This window comes from Dendrobium catenatum, unplaced genomic scaffold, assembly GCF_001605985.2.
Source record: "Dendrobium catenatum unplaced genomic scaffold, ASM160598v2 fragScaff_scaffold_227, whole genome shotgun sequence".
NCBI lineage: Eukaryota > Viridiplantae > Streptophyta > Magnoliopsida > Asparagales > Orchidaceae > Dendrobium > Dendrobium catenatum.
In genome coordinates, this window is record NW_021318689.1 from 504,010 (window position 1) to 517,963 (window position 13,954).

Consider the following 13,954-nt stretch of genomic DNA (forward strand, 5'->3'; position numbering starts at 1 on the left):
CCCAATTTCCCCCCAATCCCCTAATTAAACACAAAGGACAATTAAGAACTTCCAAAAACAGCCTCACATATTCAAAATTTCCCTCCTAAGATGAAATAAGCAAAGCCTGGCCCACCTCTAAATCCACCCCCCCCTTCTTTTTCTCTGTTTCACCGTGAATACACATGGACCGGTCCAAGCTGCATCGGTCCAGCCGGCCCCTCCTGGGCCGGCGGCACATCAATACTCCCCTCCCAATTAATCACCTTGTTTTCAAGGTGGAGGGAAGGAAATTGATCTATCATTCTATCCATTAATTTCTACGTGGCGTCGAAATCCGGGAGGCCTATCCATTTAATCAGTACTTCTTTGTTGCCCTTTTTGTTTGATCAGACTCCTGCCAGCTCTAGTGGTTCTACAACCACCTCTAAGTCCTCCGTCATGGTATCTGGAAGTTCTTCACTTGTGGCATGTTCCCCTATGGCCCTTCTCAGCTGAGACACATGGTATACTGGATTTATAGTGGCTGATGGGGGTAACTTCAGTCGGTATGCCACCGCACCGATCCTATTCAATACCTCATATGGCTCAAAGTACCTGGGTGCTAATTTCTGATTCCTTCTTCTTTCCACTGTCTGCGGCCGGTAGGGTCGTAATTTCAGGAACACCTTCTCCCCAATTCAAACTGCATGTTTGACCTTTGTGAATCCTCCTACTTTTTCAAGATCTGTTGGGCTCTCATCAAATGTTCCTTGAAATCCTTCAATACCTTGTCTCTTTCTTCCAAATACTGCTCAACTGACGACACGGGTGTACTACCTCTCCCATAGTGCACAAGGTGTGGAGGGTCCCTTCTGTACAGCACTTTGAATGGGGTCATCTGGGAGGCAGAGTGGTACAAGGTATTGTACCAATATTCAGCCCAAGGCAGCCACTTTGCCCACAGCCGCAAGGTCTCAGACACAAAACACCTCAAATAGATCTCCACACTTCGGTTCACCACCTCCGTTTACCCGTCTGTATGTGGGTGGTAAGCTGTGCTTCTCTTGAGGATCGTGCCCTGCATTCGGAACAACTCCTTCCAAAAGTGACTAAGGAATAACTTGTCTCGATCCGTCACTATCGATTCTGGAATCCCAAACAGCCTAACAATCTCCCTGATAAATGTCGCTGCCACTGACACTGCGGTGTAGGGATGTCGTAAGAAGATGAAGTGTGCATACTTATTAAGTCTGTCCACAAACACCATGAGAACAGAGTATCCTTCTGACCGTGGAAATCCGTCGATGAAGTCCATGGACACTTCCCCCCAAACTTTGTTTGGAAGTGCCAATGGTTGTAGCAGCCCTCCCGGAGCCATAGCCATGTATTTGTTCCTTTGGCACACTTCACACCTCGCCACCAGCTCCTCCACATCTTTATGCATCCCCTTCCAATAAAGTTCTGCTGCTAACCTCCTGTATGTCTTCTGAACTCCTGAATGGCCTCCAATTGGGCTACCGTGGAACTTCTGCAACAAGTGGGGGATATGTATGGAGGTTCATAGCATAACAAATCTCCCCTGATACAGTAGTCTCTCCCCCTCAAGGCAGTAACCCGGATGGCTACTCTTATTCCTCTTTAAATCCTCTCTGATCTTTCCCAATTCTGTGACGCCCCAGGCATCCAAAGTGAAAGGATTCGTCTGACAGTCTTAATCAATCTCCATTCCTACTCCCTTGCTCGGACATGAAATTGTTAACCACATATAATGAGCTTAAATAGCCCAGCAGGTCACCAAAGCCTACAACTGAAATCAAAGCACGGTACTGCTATCAATATGCATGTCAGTCAATCAAATCCATATCAGTCAATGGTCAATGAGTCTATGCAATACGGATTTATGCAATACAGAAATCCATAGTCAATGAAACCAGTCAATGCAGCAACAGGCAAATTGATAAATCTAGCTCAATCAATACACGTCAATCTCGAAGAAATCCGTATACAGAAGAAAATCAATCAATCCGTCAAAACAATCAATCCGTCAAATCAGTCGTGTCGAATCAATCAATCAAATCAAATCAAATCTATGCTATCTAGTCAATAAAATCAATCGGAAAAGCAATACGATAAATCTCAATTTATCCTATCAATAAATCAAATGTAGCAAGTCAATACAATGCAGAATCAATAGTATCAATGAGTCTATAAGCAATATCAATAAATCTATATCCATATCCGTAGCAATGAATCTATACAATATCTATATCCATCATATCCATATCAATGTCAATAATCAATAGTATTCATGCTCAAATGATCAATCAATGAAATCGATGAAATCGTACAATATAGTAAATCCGATCAAATCAATAAAGCAGAAATCGATAAAGCAGTAAATCTGTATGTCAATACAGTAAACATGCATTCAATACGATAATACTGGACAAGTACAATCAACTGGCTATGTTGCTGTTGTAGAATCCATATTGCTGTTGTAGATATCCATACGTTGGTTTCAAAAAAAAGAGTCGTCACTCTATTGCCCGTCGGCCGCCCGTCGGCATATCTATAAGAACTCCTTATGACTCCCATCCATATATCCATAATCAATGTTTAAAGGAAAGCCCGTCGGCCCACCATCCTGTACAGGTCAATTCAATCTCCAACCAACGTTCAACCAGGTTCCACTTATGTTCCAGTATCAATAATCAATCAATAATCAATTCAATAGTCAATATTAAAGCAATCATATTAATATTCACATTCATATCTATTCAATCTATCAATCTCAGACAAATCAGAAATCCTACGAAAATTCGGCAGAGTAACGGCAGTCTACCGATTTACACAAAAAAAAAACTGCAAAAAGCACTAATTTCCAAATTCACACAGAATATTCACAACATCAATATAAGGCTATTGTTCTACTGAATTCATATCAAATAACATCCTGATATTTTTCTATTCAATTAAAATCGCGTAGAACCAATTCCGACCAGTAAAATCATCGTAGAAAACACTCAAATCGTGTACAATATTCATATCTATAACATTCTAAAAGTTGTGCGATGAAAGTTGTCTCAATACAAAATCATGTCCAAAATTCGACTACGAAAATATAAAACAGTGCACAACTCGATCAAAAATCAATATCTCTGAAAACAGAAATAGGATTCGGAGTCCTTACAGCGAGACAAACAAATCTTCCAACTACGTCGTCGGACGAAAAGCGCTCCGCGGCCTCCGAAATCCGGCTTTTCCTTCTCTTCCTTCTCTTTCTCTCTCCTGCCTTCTCTTTCTCTCTCTTCAAATGATCCAAAATATCTCGAATCCGATATTTATCAACACTGATCGTCCCGGACGATCTACAATTCGTCCCGGTACGATGTGCTCTCTGGACAAATTTCGTACAGACGAAATTAAAATTCGTCCCGGGCGACTTGCTCTCTGGACAGATTTCGTACAGACGGATCGTCCCGATGCTCCAGGTTCGACAGACGAAAATGACAGATTTCTTCACAAATTTCTTCAGTTCGCCCAGTACTAAATCCAGTTCGTACAGACGAACTGCCCAAAAAAAAATCAGCTTTGTAAGGGTTTTACAAATTCCTCATCTAACATGCTTTCTTCCTGGATGGCCCCCCAGTCGACCATCAATGGTACAGACAAAGCTAACTCCTAGAGCTCTCCCACACATCTGGATAGATCGTCCGCTGCTTTGTTTTCCAAACCTGGCCTGTACTAGATCTCGAAGTCGTAACCCAAGAGTTTGAATAGCCACCGCTGGTGCTCCTTAGTCACCATCCTTTGCTCCAAGAGGAACTTCAAGCTCCTCTGATCAGTCCGCACGATAAAGTGCCTTCCCAAGAGATACGGCCACCACTTTTGAATAGCCAAGACAATGTCCATCGGCTCTCATTCATACACTGACTTCAATTTAGCTCTGGATGAAAGCACTTGACTGAAGTATGCTACTGGCCTGTGATTCTACATCAATACTGCACCTAGCCCATATCCCGATGCATCTGTCTCTACTGCTTGAATACCCTATTCATCAAGGATTGAAAAGTTGCAGGAGCGTTAGTCAATCCAAAGGGCATCACCAGAAATTCATAATGTCCCTCATATATCCTAAAAGATGTCTTCGGACCGTCAACCACTCTCATCCTGATCTGGTGGTATCCAGATTTCAAATCCAACTTGGAAAATACCACTACCCCATGTAGCTCATCCAACAACTCGTCAATCAATGGAATTGGGAACTTGTCTGATACAGTGCCCTTATTTAGAGCCCTATAATACACACAGAATCTCCAACTCCCATCCTTCTTCTAGACCAGGAGAACTGGACTAGCCGCTGGGTCTGATCATCCCCGCCTCCAGCATTTCCCGAATCAGCTTTTCAATCTCATCTTTCTGGATCTGTGGGTAACGATAAGGCCGGACACTGATCGGTGTTTCCCCTTCTTTCAAGGTGATGGTGTGCTCCAGCTCCCTCTGAGGAGGTAAACCCTGGAGGGTTTGAAATACCTCGTTGAACTGATGTATGAGCGGTTGCACTGATGATGGAACATTGCCCTCTTCCTCGAGTCTGACCCCTTCCAAGTGGTGCAACTCGACCAAGTAGCCTCCTCCCTCCCCCTTAATGGTTCTGATAAGGGATTTGAGAGAAACCCCAACCTTGGTCAGCCCAGCATCACCCTGAATAATCCTCCTTCTCCCCCCTATCACCAGCTCCATCCTCAGTGTCCCCCAGTTGATCTTGGTCTCTCCTAATGTCTACAACCATTTCATCCCCAATATGACGTCAGTGCTCCCCAGTTCCAAGGGGAGGAAGTCCTCCCTCACCTGGATCCCCTGAATCTTCAGCACCACTCCTCTACAAACTCCTCTCCCCATCTCCCACTTTCCTGGTGCCCATCATCACCCCATACCCTCCAGTATTCACTAACTCCATCCCCAGCAGCTCAATGATCTTGGTGGAAATGAAGTTGTGGGTTGCCCCACTATCTATCAGCACCAACACCTCACGGTCAACTATCTCTCCTCTCACTTTCATAGTGTGACTCAGAGTGAATCCCACTACAGAGTTCAGAGAGACTTCTACCACGTCTAGGTGCAGTTTCTCCTCCTCTTCAGATCTGCTCCCGCCTCCCTCCTCGTCTTCCTCGTCTTCACAGACAAGGAGAACCTGAAGAGTTCGGTCCTTGCACCTATGTCCCGGCATTTACTTCTCATCACACCTGAAGCACAACCCCTTTGCTCCTTTTCTATCAACTTTTTGAACTGCCCCCCATTTCCCCCTCCAGTCTTCTCCTTGGGTGCTTCCTTTTGACCCCCTGATGCTCCCCCTTTTGTTGGTAGGAAGGTGGTAGTCATCTTGTATGAGCCCCCATAATAGTTCCCTCGAGCTCCTCTTTCTGATTTCTTCTGATCTTACACCAATTGCGCCAGCCCCATAGCCTTCCCTAGGTTCCACGGCTCCAACACCCTGACTGCTGATCGGATCTCCGATTTCTGCCCTTTCATGAAATGACCTTCCAAGGCTGACTCTGAAATGTGATCTAATCTGCTAGCCAAGTACTTGAACTTGTCCCGATATTCTGTCACTGTCCCCTCCTGAGTCAGAGCAAAGAATTGCTCATAGAAGTCTCCTCCCCCATCGGCTCGGAAATTCTCTAGTAAGCAATCCTTGAACTCTCTCAAACTCCGGATGGGCTCCCTCCTATCATGCCACTGAAGGAAAGGCCAGGCCTTTCCTTCCAAACATAGTACCGCTGTCGTCAGCTTTTCTTCCTCTGTCAACCCGTTGACAGCGAAGTAACGCTCCACCTTGTAGATCCAACCATGGTCATCCTCACCCTCAAAGACGGGCATCTTCAGCTTCCTCACCTATGGATCTCCTCAGTTTCCCCGGTACCTCCGTAACCTCCCATTCCTCGAAGGAGAGAGTTCCCCAAGTGTCCCGATCATCCCTCCGACGGTTATACTCAAATCCCTCTTCATATTCTTCTCTTCTCCCTTCAAATCATCACCTCGACGCTGAATTCCTTCAAATTCAGCACCTCGACAATGACTTTCCTCCCTTCTTCCTTCCAAAACAGCCCCTCGATGTTGAATTCTTTCATATTCAGCATCTCGGCGATGAAATTCTCTTCTTCCCCCTTCAAAATCAGCACCTCGATGCTGGATTATTTCAAATTCAGCACCTCGGCGATTGAATTCTTCCCTCCTTCCGACCAAATCAGCCTCCCGTTGGTCGTATCCCCTACTCCTCTCTTCTCTAGAAAGCGGTTCTAGAGTGGGTATGTCATTATCCTCCTCCAAGATCTCCACCTCCGAATTCCTCCTTCCCCATAACAGGTTCGGATTTTCCTCCCATGACATGGCCGTCGGTGGTCTCTTGTACTTCCGATGTCGCCGGATTGGTCTTCATTTCAAGTAATTTCTTCATCATTTCTTCCATCACGGTGAACTTCCCCTCCAACCTTTCATTGTTGGAGGTGATTTGACTTTGGAAATCAAAAAATCTTCCCTCGAAATCGGATTTCAATTGTCCGATTTTGCCTTCCAAGACTTCTACCTTCTTCCCTGCCATCGTTCTTCCCAAGAATCTCAAAGATCTTATTCCGGGAACGAAGAAGCTGCTGAAATTTTCAGGATTTCAGCTGCCAACGGTCCCAAAAACGACGCTCTGATACCAATTTGATAGGAATTACTAACATTCACAAGTATTCCTAACCCAAATCAGTAAATCAAAACAATTTTGTTGCTGTCCACAGCAGAAATCAGCCACAAAATAGGGAGAAACAAGAGATATTCACTAAAAATCTGAGAGAAAACGAAGCAAATCTCTTGTATTCCAATAGAAGATGCAAAACAACAAGCAAAGATACAATTACCTTCAATTCGAGAGGAAGGAATTACTCTCCACAATCTCCGGCAACTCCAAGAGCCCAAAACAAATCCTAGATCTCAAACAAGATTCAAATTCAAGATAATCCCCAATTCCCCCCCAATCCCCTAATTAAACACAAAGGACAATTAAGAACTTCCTAAAACAGCCTCACATATTCAAAATTTCCCTCCTAAGATGAAATAAGCAAAGCCTGGCCCACCTCTAAATCCCGCCCCCCTTTTTCTCTGTTCCGCTGTGAATACACATGGACCGGTCCAGCCCGCCCCTCCTGCGCCGACGGCACATCAAAAAAGTTATGGCAAGCCAAGCAAATTGGAAGAGTAGAATCCACTTTAATCTTATACCTATAATCAAGGGATTGTGAATTTTTAGGAGGAAAATAGAGTGGCCAATCATATCACTTATTAATCAAGCCTAAAGATAATTGAAATATAGAAAAAAAAATCTCAAGAGTCCCATACAAAAATAACAAATTAAAAGTTGAAATTTCAAAATTTTTGGGCTAAAATTTTAAAATTCAACTTCTCATTTTTATTATATTCTTTTGAGTTCCATAGCAATAATCTTTAGTGATGCTTACTTAATGATGACCTCCAAACTCTTTATCACATTTTAAGCTCTTGATTTTGAAATCTTGTAGTGGAGCCTTCAAAATAAGCCTGATATTCTATATCATATTCCCAGTTGAAATGGATCAAGAAAGTGGAGAATTATTTTGCTTCGCAACCTAAGTTTATGCTTAACAATAACCAAAATGATAATGTCTAAGAAACTTGCCTAAGAAATCAGATTGGGAATACCATGAGATGAGTACCCTTGGACTTACGATGTCAACATCTACAACCACTACTATACATGCTCCTCGAATAAGGGGCAGCTTGTAGAACGTCATCAAATAAAGGTAACTTATATATACAGAAAATATGTCCTATGCAAACTGAAGGATATAACAAATCTTCTGACAGGTTCCTGCCTGCGTCAGATAATCTCAATAAATAGCAATTATCTCTCAAAGACTGCATTGACTAATGCCAGAAAACCAACATTTAACACCATTATGCCTTTTTTTACACCTTTAGTTACGCTCAATCCATCAAGTAGTGGGCAAAAAGATCAATGAAAACTTCATGCTTGGATGGATAGTTAATATAACAATGTTCCCATAATCAAAAGGACTACATTAAAGCATCGCAAAACGTATCCCATGTTGGCCTTTCATTTGTTCTTATTCTCCAATCTACTTAAAACAAAAAGCTGATCTGATCCTGATTATCAACACAAATAAAGCGCTTATGAAATAATTTAAATATTCAAACAAAATAAATAGATGATATTTAAAGCAAAAAAGAAGTAAATAAGATTTGTAGATTGGCAATAGCTAGCTCATGCAAAAGATGACACAAAGATTAGATGAAAATATGGTGCAACTTTTAGAAACCAAGCCTTTTCAGGTAAAAAAAGTTCATCTTCATCACTTTTCTATTCCTGCTTCATGTTGTTAAGTTTAGCGTATCCTCGTCTTAGCGTGAAATCAAAAATCCTGCAACCTACTAAGATCCTAGACATCGCAGCCTATTGGAACTTTTCCCAGTCCTTTGCCTCATTGATATCTCACCAATAGGAAAAATTATTCTATGCGGACGCCGAACGTGGTTCGAAGACAAACCAGAATGCACCACATCACCCCTTCGCTCAATACCGCGGCTCAATACTGCTCAGTACAGCTCGATACTGCTGATGTGACTGCATCTGATTAGCCGCAGGACGTAGAGTTGCGTCCGACCTACGCATAGAATAATTTCTCCACCAATAGGTGTCACACGTTAAATGTGCAATCACTTGGCAAGCTGACATACATGAAACATTAGCTTGCCATCTGTTATAATAACACATTAGCTTGCCATCTGTTACAAGTTATTATTTAATATATTTGAATATATAATATATAAAATATAAGATATTATATTAGAGTCATACATATATATAAATATATATATATATATATATGCATGGATACTATCCCTTTTTTCGCTCCCAATTACTATGAAAAGAATTTGAACTTCTACTTATTCCGATAGCAACAAAAGATCTTCATATTATGCGGGCTTTCAGAAGTGGTTTACTACCAAGTATAGTTATGTAGTTTTCGGCCAATCTATCTTTTCAACAAATAAATGGAAGCTTGACCTATCAATATCTATGTATTGGGCCGTCAATAATGAATTTTTATTAGAGTTCGGATACTTTATTGATCCACTTACTTCTATTGTGTCGATACTAATTACTATAATTGGAATCATGATTTTTATTTAAAATTACAATTATATCTGAATATCAAGGATATTTGAGATGTTTTTCTTATAAAAGTTTTTTCAATACTTCAATGTTGAGATTAGTTACTGGTTCCAATTTTGGGCACTAGGGGGAATGTGTTCACATTAACTGATAGGCTTTTATTACATTGTTTCCAACATTTACTACATCAATCTGTCGAAATTGATGATTACTTATATTAATTATGTAGCTTCTTAAGAGCTATATATTGGCTAATATCAAGCCACAATCAAGATATAGGAAACCTGCATTATTTTACTAAAAGCATATTGTGGTAAGATTAAGCCGTTCAAAGAGGATGTTAGTTCCTCTAGCTTAAGTTATGCTTTAGCAAAATATATCCTTGGCTCTTCAATTGAGTCTTTTGAATCCTTTATTGGGATTTAGAGAATACCTAATTAATTAGAGGAAGAAAAAAACCTAAAATAGTTTCTTGATTATTTGTATTTAGCCAATTTAGTTACAAGAGTATCACATTTCTTCAAATTCCACCGATGATATAAAATTGATCCCAAATTAGTCCCTCTAGCACTAAATTAGGATAAAAATTTTATGACCAAAGGACTAAATTCGGATCAATTTTGTATCCTAAATTTTGTCAATTTTTTGTGAGGAACTATTTGGGATAAGTTTTATATAGTCGAGGGATTAAATCGGAGAAATATAATACTCTGGAACTAAATTAGCCATAAAAATAGTAGAGACACTATTTTAAGCCATTTACCTAATTAAATCATTATGAGAAAAAATAAAAAAAATTATAAAAGAATATTAATGAACAAAACACAACAAGATTTTTCAACATGATTACCAGATTAATGACTACATCTAGTTGTCAGATGTTGCCACTATAGATTCAACTATTATTTTCTAGTAATGTTTCACATTCTTAATTTCTCAACATAAAATATAAAGGCATCCTATAATTGGATGCTACCGTTATAGTCAACTATGATTTTATTATTAGTAATTTACAACCATAATTTCTTAGACAAAATATCTTGATATCCTAAAGAAAAACATGTGAGAATATTTTTGTATGCATTAAACATCTAATAACAGAGTAAATGTTTCAGATTAGGTGGAAAGCCTTACTTCTGCAACATAATATGTACCACGTTGACCATTTGCTGGAATTTCCCTGGAATGATCCACCTTGGTATTTAGATTCTCATTATTTTTGTTTTCTGGGGATTCTGCAGAGTGATTTATCTTGATATCATCGGATGCATTCTCAGTATCTGCAAATGAGCCACTAGATTGACTGTTCCTATTCTCTACATTTTCATTTGGAGCCGTGGCATCAATATCGGCAGTTGGCAGATGTTGTTTAGTCTGATTTGTTAAATTTGAAGCAGATTCATCCTGAGGCTTTAATTGAACCATCTATGATAAAAAAAGAACACATTAGGTACTAGTAGGATTATGAAACAGATGCAAGCAATCAGGACATGTCGACTGCAACTGTCAAGGATTCAAGGCTAAAAATACTAGAAAGGCCAATAAATACCAGCACAATTTGATGCGGACATCTTATTTGGAAAATTTTTATTTAAATATTCTTCATGTATTTTGAGTATTTTAAATGTTATCATGTATTTTCTGATTTTTGTCCTTGTATGTGGGTATTTGTGATGTGTGTGCCTATGGGGCAAGTTTTCTTTATGTCTTTCCCTAGTTGCCCTCACTTATGTGATGTGTCATGTCTTTAAGTTAGGCATGATGGTATTTTGGTTGTCATGAGGATTTTGGCTATAAATAGCCCTCCTCTCCTCTTGTAATGCATGATGATTGATATATAAAAAGAAAAATTCTGGTTTTCTTGCTCTTTGTGAGTTGTTTGTGAGTTTTCCTCCATTCCTTAGTGGGTTGGATGAAGGTAAAGTCCTTTGGTTATGAAGGCCACGTAACACCCCAACAGTTGGCGTGCTCTTGGGTTCTATCCTTTCAATTTTCTTATTATTTTTTTCTTTCTCTTTGTTGCCATTCTTCTCTCCTTGCTGTCACATTTTTTTTACACTCAAAATAGTCCACTTTCACTAGCCGCCACCCCCCCCCCCCCTAAAAATACTAGCAAGGCCAATAAATAACAGCACAATTTGATGCGGACATCTTATTTGGAAAATTTTTATTTAACTATTCTTCATGTATTTTGAGTATTTTAAATGTTATCATGTATTTTCTGATTTTTGTCCTTGTATGTGGGTATTTGTGATGTGTATGCCTATGGGGCAAGTTTTCTTTATGTCTTTCCCTAGTTGCCCTCACTTATGTGATGTGTCATGTCTTTAAGTTAGGCATGATGGTCTTTTGGTTGTCATGAGGATTTTGGCTATAAATAGCCCTCCTCTCCTCTTGTAATGCATGATGATTGATATATAAAAAGAAAAATTATAGTTTTCTTGCTCTTTGTGAGTTGTTTGTGAGTTTTCCTCCATTCCTTAGTGGGTTGGATGAAGGTAAAGTCCTTTGGTTATGAAGGCCACGTACACCCCAACAATTGGCGTGCTCTTGGGTTCTATCCTTTCAATTTTCTTATTGTTTTTTTCTTTCTCTTTGTTGCCATTCTTCTCTCCTTGCTGTCACATTTTTTTACACTCAAAATAGTCCACTTTTCACTAGCCGCCGCACTTCCCCCGCCCCCCTCTCCAAACCCTTCCACAACATGCCCGTCCCCACACCCAGCAAATGAACTCTATCCCACCTCCCTTAACCAACCGCTACCCCAAATCATCCAAATCCAGTAACCACCGAGAGCCCTACCTCCACCACAAAATCAGCTCCCCAACTCCCAAGCCTTCAAAATGACTTTTCATATCCTTTGACCCTTCACATTCCACCAAACCTTAATTAGACTTTCAAATTCTGAAATCTAATTAATTTTAGAGTTTTCCCAAGCCACCTCACCCCTCCCAAAATCAGCCATTAATTCTCCCTCCACTTTTCCAAACCTTTCCATTATGACATCCACTTCCAATGTCATTTAATGAGCCATCTCATTAACTATTATTCCCTTTACCAAAGCTCCAATTAATTTCTCAACTTTCTCAGGCCTCCTCATTAATCCTATCTCATTTCCCTAGTCCCACTTAAATGTTATTAAGTGCAGCCATAACTTCTCCCACTACTCATACACCCTTTCCTATATGCTACCATTAAGTGTTGGGCTGCTATCTTATGTTGCTGGTCTGTTCCATAACACCCTCCCAACTGTGCCCTTGCTGCTACCCGAGGTTTCCCCTTGCTTCCCACGCCAAATCGCTGCTATTTTATCATGTTTTCGACTATGAACTTGACGAAATTCAAGAGTGATTGATAAAGGACACATGAGGCTTCAATCTAAGGTAATTTTCCCTACATATCTCTCTAGTGCTTGTTGTTTTAGGTGGTAATTTATATTGGAACTTAAATCTTAATTTTTTGCACATTTCCATATCCCTACTTGAGTGTATGTGTGAGGTGAACCTAAGTAGTGAAACATTCAAATATAAACATTGGGACTTTATTCCATGCTTCACAAGATATTTATTTTGCTCATTGAGTGAGATGTTTGGCATGCAATTAGTTTTTCTTTTCATTTAGTAAATTGCTATTTCTAAATCCTTTAAACTTTCTTTTCTTTTTCAATCAACCTGCTATTTTTCTTTTTTTCTTTTTTTTTTTTATAGCTCTTTACACCCTCACAATCACATGCAAAATAACCACCCGTGGGTTTGTCCTGCATCATCTGGTATCAGAGCATGGTTGCCTAGTTGCATGTGCTAGGACCCAACCCATTTTCACTTCAAGTGTGTGCTGAAGTTTTTGTTCAAGTGCTGCCCCCTTGAACCATCTCACCCTTTCTTCACTTGAGCCGTCCAAAATGTTTATATCTTATGTGTGTTTGTTGTCCTGACAATTTCAGCACCCTTAACCAACTTTTGGAGTGTGTTTTCCCTTGTCTTTGTGCTGCCCCTTGCACCCAATCATCATTAGGTATCACTTAGCGCTTCCCAATGGACCCGATAAGACTTCAAAAAAAATGTTCTAGTTAATCAAGTGAGCTATCTAACTAAAACCATAAAGGAGAAACATGTTGACTCCCCCCACTCTAGGTATGTGTCTCAATCTATCAATCATGTAGTCGGAAGATTACTTACTATGCTTATCAACATAGTACTGAGCCCAAGCCGCAACGACCTCACTTGGAGTCGCTAAACCGTTTGCCTACCTTTGATGGTTCTTCGGAACCTTACTACTTTAAGGAATGGGTTAGACAATTAGAAGACTATTTTGAATCACATCATATTCATAAGTCCCACCAGGTTAGTATTGCTAAGTCTCGCCTAAACAGTCATGCTAGTCAATTTTGGATGAGATTGGAAGATCATAAAGAGTCTTGTGGTGAATACCCTAATTCTGATTGGAAGGACATGAGACGATAACTTAAATTAAGATATATTCCCTCTACTTATGACCAACCCTCTGATTCTAAGATTAGGTCACCACCTGTTCATCAGACTTTTTGGTACTACACTCTGAAGAACCCTCCACGTGAAAGTCAGTCCTACTCACCTTTTACACTCTATTCTGATATCGTGACTCCCAATCCTCACCTAGTGGCAGTTACTCACTCCCCTACCTCTGTGTTTACCCCCAAGCCTGCCCAACATACTACTCCCACTCATGTATCTGTTTCTAATCAAGGAGTGCCACCAACACTAGTGATCTTCATCTGAAACACCACCCTACCTCTTC

At 40.2% G+C, this 13,954-nt stretch overlaps 1 protein-coding gene across 2 annotated transcripts in view; it reads right to left on the reverse strand.

Moving 5' to 3' along the window:
* LOC110110085 (SH3 domain-containing protein 2) overlaps positions 1-13,954 on the reverse strand; it is a 55,953-nt gene that overhangs the window by 9,294 nt on the left and 32,705 nt on the right. For both annotated transcript variants that reach the window (XM_020841392.2, XM_020841391.2), the window contains exon 8: positions 10,313-10,603. In XM_020841392.2, coding sequence (XP_020697051.1) covers positions 10,313-10,603 — 291 coding nt within the window. The remainder of the gene's footprint in view (positions 1-10,312; positions 10,604-13,954) is intronic.